Source organism: Tachysurus fulvidraco, chromosome 2 (assembly GCF_022655615.1).
Source record: "Tachysurus fulvidraco isolate hzauxx_2018 chromosome 2, HZAU_PFXX_2.0, whole genome shotgun sequence".
In the NCBI taxonomy this organism is placed as follows: Eukaryota; Metazoa; Chordata; class Actinopteri; order Siluriformes; family Bagridae; genus Tachysurus; species Tachysurus fulvidraco.
The window spans coordinates 28,177,318-28,197,109 of NC_062519.1; the positions used below are offsets into that span (position 1 = coordinate 28,177,318).

At 37.7% G+C, this 19,792-nt stretch overlaps 2 protein-coding genes across 3 annotated transcripts in view; both read left to right on the plus strand.

Annotated features, from left to right (window-relative positions):
• The first annotated feature begins 402 nt into the window (after nucleotides 1–402).
• soul4 (heme-binding protein soul4) lies at nucleotides 403–8,547 on the plus strand. Of its 2 annotated transcripts, none has more exons than XM_027169575.2 (6): nucleotides 403–742; nucleotides 2,723–2,905; nucleotides 3,708–3,793; nucleotides 6,026–6,167; nucleotides 6,262–6,445; nucleotides 6,790–8,547. In XM_027169575.2, the coding sequence occupies exons 2-6, from the start codon at nucleotides 2,746–2,748 to the stop codon at nucleotides 6,962–6,964; spliced, it is 747 nt and encodes a 248-aa protein (XP_027025376.2). In that variant the 5' UTR covers nucleotides 403–742; nucleotides 2,723–2,745; the 3' UTR covers nucleotides 6,965–8,547. The 2 variants fall into 2 exon arrangements, with proteins under 2 accessions (XP_027025376.2, XP_027025377.2); XM_027169576.2 differs by lacking the exon at nucleotides 403–742 and adding an exon at nucleotides 2,350–2,545.
• Nucleotides 8,548–10,048: 1,501 nt separating this feature from the next.
• ptk7a (protein tyrosine kinase 7a) overlaps nucleotides 10,049–19,792 on the plus strand; it is a 33,355-nt gene continuing 23,611 nt past the window's right edge. Inside the window, exon 1 of the mRNA XM_027170014.2 lies at nucleotides 10,049–10,496. Within this exon, the coding sequence (XP_027025815.2) occupies nucleotides 10,433–10,496 (64 nt within the window). The 5' untranslated portion in view covers nucleotides 10,049–10,432. The remainder of the gene's footprint in view (nucleotides 10,497–19,792) is intronic.

Here is a 19,792-nt window from a genome sequence, read left to right on the forward strand (position 1 = left end):
AGTTCTGAATGAGATTTTAAATATCTGTTGATTTACTGACATTTAAATCTCCACACACACTATATCATTATTAACAATTGCCTAAAAGATGCTTTAATGTAATTAACTAATCAGATTTTTGAAAGGCAGTATGAAAACCATTGTTATATGGATGAATAAATGCAGTATGATGATAGTGATAATAACATTAATAATAATAATAATAATAACAATAATAATAATTATTGTTATTATTATTGTTATTATTATTATTGTTGTTGTTATTGTTATTATTATTATTATTATTATTATTATTATTATTATTATTATTATTATTAAATTACTAATATTTATTTATTATTATTATTATTATTATTATTAGTATTAATAGTAAAGTAAATAAAATAATAAAATTAAAAGTATTTACTACAAATACATACGGCATTCCTTGAAAAATAAAACAAATAATTAAATGTCCCCACAAATAATCTCACTGCAGATTAGCTCCTGACTAATCAAAGCTTTAACAAAAAACTCTTAATACCCGTCTGATAACATCGTTCGTTCCCCTTCATGTGATAATTTGGTGAGACAAAAGCCACACAAACAGACTGTATTTGTTTACAGACTGATTCTCATTCACACTCATCCTCAGTGACAGTAGAGCCGGAGGTCACGTGACCACAGAACAGCGCGAGACGGTGCAGCGCGAGACGGACACAACAGCCGCGGCTGCCGTTTGTCTCTAATCTTCCTGAACCGAGTGAGTGTTTACTATTTATTACTATTCTTTACTATTTTTTACTATTTATTACACTCGTTTTAATGTATCGTGTGTGTGTGTGCGTGTGTGTGTGCAGCAAACTGCTTATATGTTCGCACCAGGCTGCGTTATAGCTGCGATATAATTCGGTGTTTAACGTCATTGTTTACAGGTTGATTTTGTGTTAAATTACGACAGTGTTGAAAAATGCTCATGGATTTTGAGTGACGTTTTGAGTGACATTAACACACCGGTATAAAGTCATGGTATATTTTGGTGTTCGTTAAAAGAGACTTAAAGTGTTTCCTGCTGGTTGACCTACTTTCTTGGAATTGAAGCGCTGTGGATGGAATGAGGGAGAAAACATGGTGTCCTCAGCGTTTAATCCTGTGTCAGTGTGAGGACCTGCTAAACCATGCAGTCTGGGGCTCTTGTGTTTATTTACCTTTTTACACAACTCAATTGTATACACACAAGTGAATGTGTGTTTATTTGGCTGCAATAGGCTATGATGACATCTCCAGGGTTTTTAAAGTAGCTTACACTATTTACAAAGTAGCCTTGGTTTTGTTTTGTTTCAAATAGGGTATAATACTTTAACAAGATCATATCACAAGTTTACAAGCCGTTTGTGACTTTTTGCATGATTAAATGAATTGTTATAGAATTATCTATTTTATTACCTAGTTCTATTTCTAGGTATTCTATTATAGGTAATAGAATTGTCGGCTTTTTTCACAAGACTAAATACAAATGTATTGCCAAATGCGCATGTTTAGCCTTGGAGCCAGAAAAACCACACAACCATGATATAAAATTAAATATCTGAACTAATAACTGACCTATAACACACTATATGGCCTAACGTCTATTGCATGAACATCCCATTACAGATTTAGTCCACCTTTGCTGTTATAATAACCTCCTCTCTGCTGGGAAGGACGAATGGAGGTTAGATTTTGAAGCATAGTAAGTCAGAGGGGATTTGTGTTTTTTCAGCCATTAGAGTATTAGTGAGGTCAGGCACTAATGTTGGGTGAGGAGGTCAGGGGCACAGACAACATTTCTAATCATCCCAAAGCTTTTCAGTAGAGTTGAGCTCAGAGTTTTCTGCAGCACACTTAAGCTTGTCCACTTTAACCTTGGCATGCCATGTTTTTACAAATTCTCACTTTTGTGCAGAGGGGTGGTGTCCTGCTCTCATGTCCTGCTCTCATAGCACCATTGAAGGGAAATCTAAAACTGTACAGCATACAAAAGGCATACTGAGCAATTATGTGGTTTCACCTTTGTGGCAACTGTTTGAGGAAGAACCACGTATGGGTGTGACAGTCTGGCACCCAGATGCTGTCTAGCAAATACTGTTTACTAATATAATATATTTAATATTGTACTTACCACATAAATACAGCAGACTAAACCATTTTAAACAATAAAGGGGAAATATTAACTTGAAAGTTGCAAATCTTAAATTATAGAAATTAAAATATCAGGCCACAAGGGGGAGCTGCACAGGTAGTGTTATTATGGCTGATCAGTGCACCTGAGCACTTGAGGCTACAACATATGTGTGTGCTTGCAATGTGTCTCATTCCCATGGAACTGATTCTCGTCAGGGCATAAAAAGTGTGTGGGTAATGTAAAGAGGCATGTTACTTAAAATTTACTTTTGTACTGCAGGTAGTACTTTTTTTTCCTTTAAGGGTGTAAAAGATTGGAATCAGGCTTCATTTATTAAGGCCTGGCCTGAGAGAGCTTCATCCAAGGTTGTTCAGTGGGCATGAATCAACAATATTTTTACAGGTATATTTTTCATACAGGTTATTTCCTAGTGTGATAGCCAGATTACTGCTTGTTTGCATAGGATTTGCATACATACCTGTCCCATGGCATTTCCTCCTTTGTAAATAATCTAAATGTGCCTAATTTTCACATCTTCATTTCAGTAAACAATAACCTGTGCACCATGCTGTATTTCAGGTCCCGCTACAAACTTGGCAAACATGGCTCTTATCTCTATTGAAGATCTTGCTGAACTGGATGATGAGCAGTTAGATGAGGAAGCCACTGACAACTCCCACCCAGCCAATGAAGAGGAGGAGGAACGGCTGCTTGCTCACTGGCAGGCTGTGGGGCGGACGCATCAGGTCGCCGTCCCAAGAGGTAGAGTTTCTGAATTCACATCATAGTTCCATTTTCAGTTAATTCAATAGTTCCTTGTTCATTTGTTCAAAGAGCTTTAAGGCTGTAAGCAATAATTTAGCTTCTTACACATTTGGATATCAGGTGGGAGAAACAGTAAGATTAATGTTATAACAATCACAATACGACTGAATTGTTATTACTGAAAGCTAACCTTTGACCGCAAGCATTCAGTGAGTTGAATGAGGAACATGAAAGCTATCAAAAATTCTTTCATTAGTTTATTAGTTCCTGTTTTGAACTGGTCACACTTCTACAAGGCTAATGTAGAGAAGTGTACATGCTTTTGGCATTAGACAAAGTGCATGCCTAACAAGCTCGCCTCGAGCCACGTTGAGTTTCGAGCTCAAGCGTAATAAAAGCCATCTTGAAACCAGAATCTCTTTTTCCTCTTCCTTAATATCCATACAAGCTTCTTAGCTACAAGAAGATTGTGGTATAACTACACAAGCAAATGCCCGAAAGCAAATAAATGTTATCTGTATGAACAAGTCCTTGAGGATGCTGCACAGCTTAGTCAGTCAACATGTTTGTCTTCTCCCTGTTAGCTGATACACAGAGATGTGTTGAGAATTGAAGGGCTCTACAAGGTCACGTATTTTTTTCTGTGGATATAATGCACCCCAAGCTTGTCTACTGCATCGGGATTCACATTGAAAGCATTTCTTTGCCTTCAGTTTTACAGGTTTATAGTTGTATTCCATATAGAGAAATATTGTGCCAGTAAAACATTACAGGTGTGGTCTTTATATTTTCCCCTCAGAGATGACTGCACCAATTGTGGAGATGACGAGGAGGAATCAGCAATTGGAACAGGTTCCATCTGTCACCATAGCAACACATGAAAAGGTATAGGTTAGTCCCGAATAAATGTGTAACAGGATTTAAATATAGCCAACGAAAACGTTTTATACTCAGTGACGTGCTATATTGTAAAGAGTGACTATGAATGAACATAAACATACTTCCCCAAAATGTCCTGCAATAAATCCTTTAATAATTTCATTTGTGAAAGTTTTATTTCATTGGTTTGATTGTTAACATTAGCTTCTGCTTGTGTTTCTCAGACGATTATTAGCTACATTAGCTAGCTAGTTCGTTTAGCTAGAAAAGTTCATCTGCAACTTTTAGCTCACTAGACCAAGTTTACAAGTTTAAACGGTTAACTGTTCTATGTTTAGGACTTTATATAACCTACATAGAACCTTAGCACCATATATATGCCGGAAATAAACTTTATTTATTAAGGTTGTATAAAAAATAACAGGTCATATAATATTGTTTCCACATGGTAACTCATGCAGCATAGAAAATAAAGCACTGGTTATTCTCTTTGAAAAAATAAATCTGTTTTGGTTTTATGACAATAGTCTTGCTAATTCTGTGCAAGATGATATCTGAACATATATTTACATTTACATTTACAGCATTTGAAAGACACCCTTATCCAGAGCGACGTACAAAAGTGCTTTTAAGTGTCTATCACTGAATGCATTAACTGTGGGCCACTAGGTTACAGACTTAAGATACCATGAACCTAAAACACTGTTCAAACACTGGTTTTTTTTTTTTTTTTGGTTTTTAAATACACACATACAACAAACATGAACCTCAGTTATATGTGCATTTTTTAGTAGTTTACTAGTATTTTTTAGTAAATGCTTTTCAGCACTTCAGACTGGAACCTGCGTGCAAGCGGCTGTCACGGTTCACCTCCTCTTAAACACACTCCATAGGCTTCATCACTTCGGTATTGTCTTTGTGCAGCAGATTGATTCTGATTAGGATGGAATTTAACAGCTTCAAGGTCACATCGTGGAATTCACCCTGCACTTAATTAAAGACAAACAGGTTCAGAAATCTCATCAAACCAATTCAGCATGTCTTGACATGGCAACCTTCGGATTTTTTTCCTTTATACCAAAAACATTTTTTTACTGAAATTGTTCCTTAGACATGGAACATAAACACAAACGTTGCATTACTGCTATGGGACACAAAAAACACTCTTCATATATGTTCATGTTTTCTGAGCTAATTTTTTTCCCCACCTTGTTTGAGTTATCATTTAATAATAGCATTATTAAAGCACTGCACATTGTTCTGCTACAGACTGATAATGTCTGGCTGCTTGCAGTGGTGTGTGCACTCACTTTGCTCTAGCTGGGGCTCAGCAGTACATGCTTAGGCAGCAAAAAATGGCACTTTCCCAAACCTAAAGGCATGTTCCAAGCAAGTCATGCAAAAAAAAAGACCGACAGCACAGGGGTGTAGCATATAGTGTTGCTGAATCACTGCTCCAGGGTCCCTAATTTGGTCCAATCACTACGTGGTCTGGCTGTGTTAATTGTCCTTCTATGTGATTGTGTGCAAATGTAGGACTGAGGTCTTAAACCATGTGTTCCTGCTTCACACTGAGGGTTCTTGAGGCAGACTCCAGATCAGTACAATCCAGTATTACTGAAAAATTAAGAAATAAATTGTTTGTAGCTCATACATGATCAGATCTTTTAATATTGTTAACAAGTTATTAGTACTGAATTATAATTCCAGTAAAGTTTTTATTTTGGCCAAACCAATTTTCTATACCACTGTTTTTCTTCATACTCATGTTGAGAAATGACAATCACGCATGAACTATTAAGCATGTTTAAGGCAGCGATGATTTTTTTTTAATTTAGTGACAAATACAAAACTACATGAAAGGACACAGAGCTGAAAGTGCATTGTGCACTGAATCTTCCAGTAACGCAGCTCAGTCACAGCAGCTTCCATAGGCGAACACTCTTTCTCCTCATAAAGTGCCATTGCTTATTTCCTGAGTAAACCTCTAGGCTTGTCTGTCTTCATTTACATGTGTTGGTTTCATTTAGTCATTAATATGAAACAACCAAATTTCATACAATTATTTATACATTTTTTGTGTGTACAGTTGAAATAAATAAGTGATTTAAACTCAACTATATAATCTGTCCTGTGTATGTAAATTTACACAAACTCATGACTTTTTGTAGGAATAAATTTTATGCAAGGAAATTCATTCGTCTGATTAATTTGTGTGTGCTCCTGTGTGTGTTTTAGATGGGTGAGGTTGTCTATGAGGAAAGGGTGTATCCACCAGGAAAATGGGCCTGTATCACTGTTGGAGAAAAGATGTATGAACAGAGCATCTCAGTTGGCTTCATGAAACTCATGCGCTTCATCTGCAATGAGAACTCTGCCGGTATTGAACACATCTGAACACAAATCACAGCAAAGACTCTCTTTAACTCATGAACAAAATGCAGTTTATCTTTAATCGGTAATGATTCCTACAGGTCGTTACTTGGGCATGACTGTGCCTGTGGTGAATGGAATAACAATGTTGGAGGATGGAAGAGGCTTTGAAAGCGAGGTCCAGACTGCTTTCTACTTGCCTGCAGAGTTTCAGGCAAACCCTCCACAGTCTGCTGACCCAGACATTACCATCGTCCACAGGGACACGATGCGAGTGATCACCCGGTAAGATGGTTCCCTGTATGACTGGTCTTACTGTTAAACCAGGATTCATCTCATCTTGATCATTTTGTGCTTGCATGTTTGTGAAGATTTTTAGCCAATCAAGCTATTCTGAAATGTGTGGTAGTTCAGACTTCTGGCTTCAAATTGGCCAAGAGCCCCTTTAGAAAAGGGCTGTAGTGCATAACCATTTTCAGAAAGTTAAGTCGCATTACACACCTGCACATGTAGACATTTGGTAATAATCTTCATTTCACATTATGGAAGTTTTAAAGCAGCAAAAAGGAAATAAAAAGTAACTTTTCTTCAGTGGAAAATGTATGGTGATGTGTCTATGTGCCTCTTAGGGCTTTCTTTGGCACCACCACAGAGGAGACAGTCTCCCGGCAGATCAACCTGCTGTGGGAGCTGCTGGGAACATCTGATGACATTCACCAAGGCCAGTACATGGTTGCTGTTTATGAGAACCCTGGGGTCCCGTCCCGTCGAAACGAGATCTGGTTCATCTACCGGAACCCCTAAGGGGTTCTGCTTCTACACACACACACACACACACACACACACACATGCACGCACACACACGCACACACACAGCCATTGTTACAGCACCTCCCCTGTGGCACCAGAGATATAGACCGGGGAAATAGGATGAATAGAACAGGAAAGGGCTTAAATACTACCAACAGTATTAACTCAGGCAACTGAGGATTTAAGTGAATATTTATAGGTCATATAATAAAAATGTATTTTGCATATGATAAAAAATGCTATTGTTCCAGTAAGAGAGAATAAATTCATAATTACATCACAAATATTAAGTCACATATGAAGTGTACGATAGGAATCAGGGTAGATACAGTCCTCAGGTAGCATGTTTACACAGCTTGTATTACTTTTGTTTTAGACTCCAAGCCTCAGTTCTTGCTTTACAATTCCTCTCCAAAATTTGACAAACTCATGAGTGACCACGAGGGGGGCATATAACCCAGCCTTTTGTCCAGAACGTCACTATTTCTGTTAGATTGCCGAATTGTGTTTCTGCATCAATTTTATTTTACACTAATTTGACACGGTTCAGCTTTGTCTACTTTGATTTCTTTTAAAACATGTCACTGCATCACTGCATCTTCTATTAGCACCTCCCCACACACACCTACACACTTATTGTCAGATCTGTAATATTTTCTGCCGTCATCAATAGTTTATGTGAGAAAACTGTAGAAGTGTGAAATTCAGACTTCAAACTTAACTTCACTGTGTATTAGTAGGAATCTTTCAGGTAATATTACACTCCTTTTAAGACATTTTTAACTAAAGCTTTTCCATCAGCAAGACAGTTATTTCAGGTTCTACAAAGTGCTACTCATCAAGCGAATGCTAACACAATCACAGTAGGTATTAATGCACTAACTTACTTTTATACAAACCAAAGCTTTATGCAGCGTGACAAATCAGAGGTGTTTTTACAGACGGTTTTTACTGTGACTGGATTTAAAATTCAACTGTGATTTTAAATTATGATCAATAAGGTTAAGAAAAGAATTTTTTTTTACAAACACAAAGCTGAAGAAATAAACGAGAACATGTATGTATTTCCCCCTGTATATGCCTATTAGTTTGAATATTAAGAATGATCATATATTTTATTAACGGCAGTTAGTCTGTTTGACCACTAGGTGGCAATCATGACGAATTTAGTGTATTAGGATGTGCTACAGAATGGGACCATTAAGCTGTAGATACACTTTATAGTGTATGTCAAAAGATATTTTACCAACCTATAAATAATCACTGATTTGGTAACTTGATCTGTTTTTTTTGGCAGAATGTTCTCCTGTGTGTCACTTTCTTCCTTGTGTTTGTATTTGTCTCATATTCACATACACTTTCTACACTGGTGTTATTTCTGTTGAATAGAATCATAGCCTTATTGTGTCTTTTACCAAAAAAGCAGCAGATATCAATGTTATAAAGTAGCTGGAGTTTGTTATACTGTGGTGATGTAAAGTTCACATACTGTGGACCTTAAAGTGCATATATTGTGGACATTAGTTGTTGTTTTATGCTTTTCCTCTGATGAATAAAGTGCAGCTCTGGTAACTTTCTCTGGCCTGTGCTTAATTGTGTGAGAAATATAATAACATAATCTGTTATTGGGCACTGGGATAGGACCAGCAGAACAAATCATTAATCGGACATCCAAATTGCATTATAACATTATGTTAAAAATTTATATCACACATTTGCACTGTGATTTTATTTTTTTGTGAGGTTTGTGTAAGTAACATCGACGTCTTACAGACATTTGAAATAGTGTGAAATGAAATATCTTGGAATTGGAATTACTTTGGAATTTGGTTTGCTAGAATTGGGACTGTGCTGTAATATTGAGTTTGTTGTGTTGGTATTAGAATTAGTCTGGAGTTTGTTGTGCTGGTATTAGAATTAGGCTGGAGTTTGTTGTGCTGGTATTAGAATTAGTCTGGAGTTTGTTGTGCTGGTATTAGAATTAGGCTGGAGTTTGTTGTGCTGGTATTAGAATTAGTCTCATGTTTGTTGTGCTGGTATTAGAATTAGTCTCATGTTTGTTGTGCTGGTATTAGAATTAGTCTGGAGTTTGTTGTGTTGGTATGTTTGTTGTGCTGGTATTAGAATTAGTCTTGTGTTTGTAGTGCTGGTATTAGAATTAGTCTGGAGTTTGTTGTGTTGGTATTAGAATTAGTCTCATGTTTGTTGTGCTGGTATTAGAATTAGTCTGGAGTTTGTTGTGTTGGTATTAGAATTAGTCTCATGTTTGTTGTGCTGGTATTAGAATTAGTCTGGAGTTTGTTGTGTTGGTATGTTTGTTGTGCTGGTATTAGAATTAGTCTCGTGTTTGTAGTGCTGGTATTAGAATTAGTCTGGAGTTTGTTGTGTTGGTATTAGAATTAGTCTGGAGTTTGTTGTGTTGGTATTAGAATTAGTCTCATGTTTGTTGTGCTGGTATTAGAATTAGGCTGGAGTTTGTTGTGCTGGTATTAGAATTAGGCTGGAGTTTGTTGTGTTGGTATTAGAATTAGTCTCATGTTTGTTGCGCTGGTATTAGAATTAGTCTGTTGTTTGTTGTGGTACAAAAATATTTAGGATCAAAAGTGGTGCCAAAGAGCTTGAGTAAGTGTCTGAATTTTTTTATTATTATAATTGGAATGAGCCAAGAATAGAGTCTGTTATAATATAGGTTGGATCTAGTCTGTAATTTTATGTCCTACAAATAGATTGGAATTGTGTGTCTTAGTATCAGAATTGTCAAAGCTGGAATGAGGATGAAGTTTTATGTGGGAGAATAAACATAAACTTAACTTAACCTGGAATATTGAGTGCTAGAAGTGCTGTAACTTAACCTGGAAGTGATTCAAAAGAAGTAAGAACCGGTTTGACGGTACAACCTCCACCCTCCTCCAGGTATAGTGACACTATGTAAGGTGACTATGTAGTGCACTATGTGTTCAACAGGCAGCTTTTCGGGATTCGACCTCGCTTCTAAGCTCGTTTGTGGGCGGGACTTGGTCGAATTTGTGGGCGGATCTTAGTCTCAATTGTGGGCGGGACTTGGGTAGTTAAGGCGTGGCTTTTCGCTGGGACTCGAGCGTGGGAGAGATAACGACTAACCAGATGTAACGAGACTCGATCACAAAGCGTGTTATTGTTTTTTTTTTTCGTGACTTGACGTTTTTACGGAAAAAAACTAAATAAGTCTGGTGCCTGGACTTCCTGCTAAACCAGACGCAGCTGGAGGGAGGAGCAGAAGTGGTAAAATATCCAGAGCTTCTTCTAGGAAAGAAAGTTGTGCGTAATGAAAGCAGCATGGAGCGCTTTCCACATCCCCCCAGCGGATCTGTAGTTCTCCTCTAAACCAGGTCGCTGTTGTTCACCTATAAAATAAAACGTGGGGAAGAGCTTTTATCCGACCTGTTGGTAGTTGTTGTGTCCTGTTTGTGTTCAAGCTGAAACATGAGTCTGGGAAGCCGGACACGGACCGCTGCTGTGTTCACAGTCTACACGCTTCTTCACCAAGGTATGAACACATCCTTATTCATTTTAGTCCTGTAACTATAAAGTCTATTAAAGTCTAGTGCATGTAGATCAGCACTAAACAACATGAGCTTCACAAGTTTAGATTTGTGTGTCCAAAAGCCTCCAGTCCTGGTCCTGTGTCTCATGCGTTCAATGGAGAGGATTAAAGTTCCCAGTGCTCTTGTGGCCAAATGGTTGCTCTCTAAACAAAAGGATGATTGCATTAAGGCTTGTAAAGCAACGGTTAAGGATTTCACCCATTTGCATAATTGCATATCAGGGAAAAGGTCCAAATAAAACCTGCATCCATCTATGGCTCATTGATTCTAACTGTATTTCAACAATCTCTGAATAGTGACCTTCCTAACTGGGAACTACAGATGGTTTTCCATCTTAAACAGGACTCTAAATGATGACCATAACATTATTACCTTCTTCTACTTGTTCCATTTACTTTTCAACATGTACACACATCTCTGCACTGCTATAGCCTTTATATTTGTTCACTATAATGTTTTTATATATTATATATAATATACATATATAATATTACACGCTGTACATATATAAATAAATATAATTACATACTGTACACATGCTACATATTAATATGCACAATTGCTACTCTTTGCACTTTTGGTAGATGCCAAACTGCATTTGGTTGCTGTGTACCTGTACTATGCAATGACAATAAAGTTGTATCTATCAAACTAACTAACTAATCTGGAGAATTCAACAGGCTCTTTCATGGCTTTGGTGAGCAAAGGGGAGCAGTCTAAGATTAATTCCAGACTCCATACTGCTCTGAATGTTCTTTCAATGAAACCAAGATGCCGCTGGTGTTTTGTATATTGCGTTGCTCCGATGTCTATAAGAGAATAGAAGTGATATTGATGCATTTTTACAGGACAGTAGGTGTGAAATCTGAGTGTGTGTTCCATATGAGTGCTGAGTACTGAATGCTCTGCCTGCATAATGCATCCCAGGGGACCCAGGTGAGGCAGCATAGGGAGGTAAAGGGAGGACATTGTGTGTGGGGGTGGATAAGAGAACGTTGTGTTGTGTATGGCTGAAGTATTCCTCCTGGGGCCCACTGAGGAAGTAGTGTAACATTTGCATGGGTGCCTAAAAGATAAAAGCACGCAGGGCATCGGCACTTCACAGGTACTTGAAGGCCTGGTCGATGTTTACGAACATCAGGGGAGCCGTCACACTCCTTTGTTGTGCTAATTGGAGCGGGTCTGGGAAAGCTGATCTCTCACAATGTTCAAATAAATGTGCAAGGTGTGAGGACTGACTGGATTTTTGATGCTATATTGTCAGAACTGTATTCTTTTATGAGCTGCATTTTATATTTTATTGTACAGCACCTCTTATGTGATCAAGTAATTTTGGACCTACATTGATGTTTCCCACCTCTTCATTATATAATGGGCTATTTTTTTTTTATGTAGATTTGCTTAATTCTGTTTGTCGTGTGTGTGTGTGTGTGTGAGAGAGAGAGAGAGAGAGAGAGAGAGATCCCATAGTTGTACTTTTAATTTATTTTTCTAGGAGGAAATTTCTTAATATTGAATATTTATTTTGTCACAGCTAAGTCAGTGTGGTTCAGTGTCATCAAAGGATATAGCACAGATTTGTGGTGCCTTTTAGTGCTGGAAGGGTTTCTGGTTCAAAAGTTCCTAAAAGAGCTTCCCAGGATAGAATTACAAAGCTCTTTTAATATTGAGTCCTTGAAAAGCCCATGTCATTAAAAGCAGACTGAGAGTTTCCTCAAAGAATACTTTTGACTTTTCGTTTGGAGCCTTTTAGCGGTGGTTATTTGGAAACGTCATGCTCTACCGCAGTGTTGTAAACAGTGGCTCATACAACTCAAAATCTTTATAAACAGTGTATCAGGAAACCTTTTCAGTAACAGATAAGGTATAATTTGTGGCCCACTACATTTTCTTACATTTGTTAAAATGTCATGAAATGAGTTTGGGGAATAAACCATTGTTTGTTTGTTTTTATTTGATTTTTCTTAGCTGAGTAACTGACCTATGTGCTCTCAAGGCTTTTCCTCAAACAAGTCAAAAAGTGTGTATCCCTCCAGAGCCTGGGTGGTTTTTATCCGAAATAAAATATACAAAAGTCCCACTCCATGAAGCAAAATTAACTGAAAAATAATTTGAGAATATGCTGGAGGCAGTTATACTGGCACAACCTCTGACGCTTTGTCTGCGGGCCACAAAGTCTTTTCTATCTTTTGTATAATTTTCTGGTCAGCTTCAGAATTCCAATTTGCAGCAGTTTCCAATGGGGAAAAAAAGGTGGAATACACTAAGATTTAAAAAAAATAATAAAAAAAATTACTTTTTTTTTTTAAAAAAAAGAAGTTAGTTGGCAGTAAATGGGATAATCTTGTGTTTGCTGATGGACTGCTAGAAAATGTCTGTGGTTGGTCTGTGAAATATCACTCAACAATTCCTGAGAGAGAGAGAGAGAGAGAGAGAGTGAGAGTGAGAGAGTTTTGCAGTTGGTTAAACAGGGCATACAATATTAGTATTATTATTAATTTTACTATATTTAGATGTTTTGTATTGTTAGTATTTTTCAGAGGGCTGTATATTGGTCCAGAACGAGCTTTTGGTTCCTTACAGCTCCAGGCTTTGATCCTGAGCTCAAATGACTGCCTTTTACTTTTCAATTTTGCTTGAGTTTTCTCAGAGTTCTCTTCATTAAAAAAACCCAAAAAACATGCAAGTTGGCAGATAAAGGAAAAAAAGTACATCACTTGTTTTAGTTAGTTTGCTTAAGTTTTGCTAATAAAAGTTGAACATAAGGGCAGTAAGGTTCATAATTTCCCTCCACTTTGGGAACACACACAGGTTGAGAATGACGTGAAGCCGAGTACCGCATTACTGAAGGTGAAGAAAAGAACAATTTGACATGTTAATTAAGATCTGTTTCTTTTTGTCATAAGGGAACACAAACGTTTGCACACTCTGCTATAAGCCTGAGAAAATATATTCTAAATCTTATCCATAATTCCATGTCTACTCCGTGTTGAGAGGTCAGCATGATTAAGAAGATGGATTGTGTTCTCTGCTGTCTGGCTGTTGCCACCTGTCATTCCATGATTACATTTTAAATAGTGTGTGTGTGTGTGTGTGTGTGTGAGTGAGAGAGAGAGAGAGAGAGAGAAGGGGGGTTAATAGTGTGCATGTGCTTTGGTTAATGGTGAACATGCTGATGGAGGAAGCAGCTGTTAAGGGGCTGTGGGTGTGTGTATTCCTGTCACAAGCCCAGTATTCCCAGGATAGGCTCTGCATCCACTACAACTCAGACCACAATAAAGCACTTTCTAAAGAACAATTAATTCAATTTATGAGTAAGGAATTTGTGTTTTACACTAAGAGCAGTTAGTATTGGAAATGACAATGATGCATTGAGTAAATAATAAAACAGAAAAGAATATTTTGTCATGTAGTATAAATAGTGTGAGGCGTGTGTTCACACCGAAACAAGAAGTACATTACAAGAATCCAGAAGATTTTCTTATTCAACTAAAAAATAAAGTGTAGAATGTTGAACACCTCCGCGATCCATGCGAGCAGCTTTTCTTGCATAGAGGAAGAGCAGGGGAGCTACCAGACACTGTCATCATGAAAAAATGTTCATCCAGTGTCGGACAACACTTCAGTGGATAAAATATTTATAATATTTAAGGTATCATAACATTTAAAAGAAACCAGGTAATGATTGGATCGTTACTGTGTGTAAAGATATTTAGTGTAAAATGACCATCATAAGATTAAACGAAAAAAAAAAACAGCACAGGTAAGAACCCCCTTTCTGGCATAACAATACAGTTCATTGTGTCTGCGTAGTTTCCTCCGAAGTCCTAAAAACATGCTAGTAGGTAAATAATCTATTCAAAATTGCCCCTGGGTGTGAATGTGTGTATCCATGCTGCTCTGTGATAGTTGTGTTCCCAGGCTAGACTGCACATAGGCTCCTGATACACCTTGATCTTGAAGTGGAGAAAGAATAATAACTCCCAGCTCTTCCTTTTCTCTGATGATACACCATCACCTTTCTCCTTAAAAAGCACTACAGGCTCCGTGTCCAATCATGTCTCTGTGTTATTAAAATGCTCAATAGAGCCTGAATTTGGCTGAAGATAATATAACAATGGACAGAAGACATCTTGAGCTGTTTGATCAGACGCTTAATTAAGTGGCACAATGACAGCCACGGCGGTGGCTTAAAGCCCACTCTTATGTCGGACACTTCTGGTAGTGAAGAAATACAGAGGTCTGAGCTGCTTTTACCTCAGGCCTACTGTTTTTAAACCTGGAATGGAGACTTTCACTTAGCCACACTTCTGTGACCGAAGTTTTCGTAGGTTGTTTTAGTAGGAGATAATGAACAGTTTCTAGTGTTAAACTTCCAGTGACAGTGAAGGCTGTTATTTGTGTAAGGTAAGATAAGGTCACAATTCTGTTCGAATGTGGTTATGGTGCTTTTGATGTTTGAGGTTCATGGCTGTGGATTGTATAACATTTTGTAGCTTTCACATAGTCGTAATTCAAAAAGCTGAAACTAAATTTATTCATATCAAAGATGCATTTCTGAGGTTACTGTTATACAAAGAGTTACAATTCATTTTACAAGGCCATGTGCCAGATGACTAAGGCTTTATTAAGGGAAACATTAGCATCTTGTCATCCTCTGCTAAATGTCTTCCTGCTACAGCTGTAATCCATTTTGGTTTTGGGCCGAAACCAGTAAAGGAGCTTAGCCAATTCCTGTTCTGGGCAGAGTGGAGCGCTACGCACAGAACATCTAGCCTATAATTTCCTTTAACAGATGGTTAATGCATCTTTTACCTGATCTAGCTACAGCATGTAGAATTGTAATTGGTCTTAGAAGTGAACCAAGAGGTACACCAAAGTAGAGAGTCGTGCTGAGAGACGAATTATTTGTAAATCATGTAAGGAAATATATTATAAAGGGGGATTCGTGGTTAGCATGTTTGCTTCACACCTCTGTTGTTGGGAGTTTGATTTCTGCCTCTGCTCTGTGCGTGTGGAGTTTGAGTTTTCTACCTGTGCTTTGAGGGTTTTCCTCCCAGGTTTCTTCCCCAGGGCAACTGGCATGTCTAAATTGAGTGTGTGTATGTGCTGTTGAACCCTGTGATGGTTTGGCACCCAGTCCAGGGTGTCCTTTTGTTTTATTGCAGAGTCCCTTGGGATACGTTTCAGGCTATCTGATGCCCTGTGTAGGATAAACAATACACCGGATGGATGGACTGATTTCTATTATAAAATAATTGTATTTTTATTTTGAGTATCAAAAACAAGAATTATTATCTATATTAAACTATTGTGTAAAATTTTCAAATATATGCCACTTTGTGTATTTAAATATCATTCCAGTGCTACTCTTATGTTCTAGACATTTTCCTCATGTTACAGTAATGTTTAGATCAGCAGCTTAGAGGCAAAGAAAGGCATTTATTTAACTCGATTAAACTGCTCTTGACTTTGGCAGTGTGTATAGAGGCATTATAATCATGCAATGGGAAAGATTGTAAAAGCAGTGTGTTTGCACCGTCGGCTGTTCCTGTCCTGTAAAATGACCACATGTTCTGTGGTGATTATATGACCCTGTAAAGCAATCAGACCCTGTGACTTCTACTTGTACTGGGACTGAGCCAACAAAAAAGGTTTAAAATGTTAGCAGGAGATGATGTGGGATTCAGGCATCATGAATACATCTGGATGTAGGAAAATTCTGAAAGCTGATTCAAATTTCTAGACCCAGAAATGTATTTTCTTGACCCAGCTATTACCCAGGCAGGTTGTAGGCTCACCTGTCCATCCTCCGATACACGTGAAGCCAGTTTACTGCATCTTTTTGAACTGCTGCTCATGCTGCATCTCATGGCAGCAAAGCACACTTGGCGGAACAGCTACATGACCTCACAGACACCCATGATGTCCCCAAAGCCCATGCTTTGGCTAGTGCAACAGTGATTGATAGTGGTGTGAGGTCATGCCATCCATACATGGTAAGTAGATGAACTTGCAATCTGACAGTGTAGCAAATGCTTTCTAGATGCACCACTTGGAAATCTATTGTCTCAGTTTTGTGTTGTTTACATCAGGGAGTCGCTCTGAGATTTCATGGTTTTGTAATCCCAAAAAAATGTACGGACAAAAATCAAACTCTGCGATATTCCTGGGAGCGTACAATTTTCAATAATACAGGTAGATTTGAGCCAAGACATGGCTTGTACAATTCAGACTCTGCTCTTTTTGGTTCACGTGCATCAAACATCAGTCCATCATCACAGAAAATCATTACATACATGTCTTCACTGTTTGCAGTTTAAAAGATGAATCCTGTGCTTAAAATTTCACTGATTTGATTAGATTTCTGCAAAATGATTCAAAACACTAAGTTGTGAATCAGGTTATGCTTCAGTGTTTGGTTTACAAGCGGCGGTTCTGTCATTATTTTTAGGTTTGTGTTTGGTCTCAGTTTTGGTAGAGAATGAGTCCTCATTACAGTGACTTGTGCTGTCATAATCACGTTTGTGTTATTCAGCAATAACTCACATCATAGCTGATCAGTCATCACTGAGGAGCTTCAATTGAGCTGCATGGATGCCATTGCCTGATTTTTGTCCTGTCATGATATTAGAGAATTTTTCTGTTTGACACAAAGAATTAGGCTTTGTTTTGAATCAGATGTAGTTTGTACATGCAGACATCATTTGCTAAATAACTACTTATCTGCCTTTTTTTTTCAACATTTTACATTTAAAAAAATCTTTGTTACATTTATAATAGAAATGTGTCCAAACCATCAGTCTGCACATCTCTAATTATATTTGATTTACATGAGAGTTAATGTTGGTCTTCATGTGGTATGGTTTATGTAATACACACTCATGTCCCTTACTCTTTGATTACAAGGTTCAAAATCATACATGAAAGATTAAAACATCATTGCTGTATATTTCTGTGTAAAAGCCTCTTTGATATCCTGAAGATGGTGCCAGGCAAAATAAGAGCAGGTATTATTGGTGTGTGGAACTGCTGCTAAAATTCAAAGCATTATTTGAGTGCAAGTGGTTCTTAGTTATATAAGTTAAATTAGATCGAAGTTCATATGCATTGGGTTATGAGTAGTCTTTTTTTTTTTTCCAACACCTTAGCACTCTTTCTTCACATCATGGGCTTTTATGTAGTAAAATGAATCCATGTGGATTATTTTAGCTGGAACATGTCCACTCCTGCCCTGTTAATTCGTGAGCAGGAGTTGTGAGGAGAATAAGAGGGTAAAACCTATTTTATTTTGTTCTTTTGGAACAAAACGTTTGGACAAATACTTTAATCCTGTTCAAATTAAATCCAGCCAGTCAAATCCTTCACCAAAAATTATATTACCAAATCTCATTGAGTTATATTCCTGTTGCTGTATATTCCACCCAGACAGAGGAGGGAGAATCTCCAAAATGAGGGGAAATGACAAACCGACAAGAACAGACAAAAACCAGACAGACAAAACAAGCAAACGGGAATGTAAACAAGCAACAAAATTTGAAAATGTAAAATTTAACTGTTCTTTATTTGTCTCTGTAGAGCAGGGGTGTCAAACTCTAGCTCGTGGGCCACATTATGATTATATTTTTGTAATTATATTTGGCCCGCTAGATCATATCAGATGTGCATTACAGCTGGCTAGCCGCATGCTCCGCTAATACTACAAATCCCTGAATGCCTTGCCACTGTATTGACGCGTAGTCACGAACAGCAAGCGCCCCTCATTCTCTGTTGACAGTCATTAACAACCACGTTACAGTCATATCGGGCAAGTTAATTCACCCTCCACAAAAATGACCAAACGAAAGATGAACAATAGGAGCTTTCAAGACAGGAGGGAGGCAGATTATCTGTTCACGAAGGACAGACCTATTTGTCTTGTGTACAAACGGAGCTAACGTGTCTGTAACGAAAGAATATAACATAAGAAGACACTATGAAGCGAAGCATTATGTGAAGTATAAGGACCTGGACGTAAAGCAGAAGCTCCAGAAGGCGGAGGAGATGAAAAAAGTCTGGTTTCCCGGCAGACTATGTTCATGAAAGCAAAATCAAAAAGTGAAGCTGCTGTAAAGGCTGTAAAGCTTTATTGTGGCAGCAGAGATCGCAAAATCTGCCCTTTAATGAGGGAGAGTTTGTCAAAAAGTGTATGTATCAAAGTTTGCGAAATGAACACCACTGATGTGTCTTTTATTACAAATTTAATTTCTTATGTGTTTAATATCAAGCTCTGGTTGTTCCAAATCCTGTGTTTAAACAAAACTAAAGTTTATTTCCATATGAAAAAGGGTGACTTTATCTGTTTTATATTTTGGCCAACTGTGAATTTGAGTTCGACACCCCTGCTGTAGAGTCTATAAACTAAGGAACAATGAAAATGGACAAAATAAAAACCAGCCAGTTTTTTGACAACAAAAGTTGCTGTCATTATAATTACTGTGATAGAAAATCCCTACATGTCTTACTAATTACAGTGATGTGGTTTGGCTTGTCAGTCAACTAAGCCGTGCCTTCATTTTATAATGTCATGTTATGCAAGTTTAAAGCCAAAAGCAAATTCATAATTTTTTTAGATACTGAAACATTTCTGTCACACATTTATATTACTTAGCAACAGGCTGGTCTTCACAAATAAATTTTCTTTGTTGTAGGTGTCACAGGGCTAGTTTTGGTAATTGGTGCCAAACACAGGTATGCTGTTTGTATGGGTTATTTTATTTATTTTATTTTATTTATTTATTTGTTTTTGTTTGTTTGTTTGTTTATTTAAATAGAGAGGCAGTTAATTATACCACATTCCAGTAAAATCTTTAACAGTGTGAAGGATGGCCATGGCAGGGGTGTGTGTGTGTGTGTGTGTGTGTTTGTGTCGGGGCTTCCAGCAGGGTGCATGGTGTGAACAGCCCCCATGGCATGAACACCCCCATACTGTAGCTGGATCAGATTAGCCAGATTTTATGAGCTCCATAGGCATGCTGCATTTGTTCTCACTATAAGGTTGTGGAAACCAAGGGTTAGGCGGTGAGGAAGAAGGTTTGACAGAGGGGTGGTCTTAAATCCCTATAGAGCGTAAATCGATTTCTGAACCTCAGCCAGAAAACAGGCTTCTCCTCTCATAGCCTGTAGCACAACTAAAAACTTGCCCATTCCCAGGACCCTGCTGGCATGGACCCCACGGAGAGCTCCCCTCCCCCACTGC

Bases quoted from the DNA above. Each gene is read 5' to 3' on its own strand.
- soul4 (XM_027169575.2), top strand. From the start codon at position 2,746: ATGGCTCTTATCTCTATTGAAGATCTTGCTGAACTGGATGATGAGCAG. The intron at 3,794-6,025 runs GTATAGGTTAGT...TGTGTGTTTTAG, and splicing joins CCATAGCAACACATGAAAAG to ATGGGTGAGGTTGTCTATGA. The intron at 6,446-6,789 runs GTAAGATGGTTC...TGTGCCTCTTAG, and splicing joins ACGATGCGAGTGATCACCCG to GGCTTTCTTTGGCACCACCA.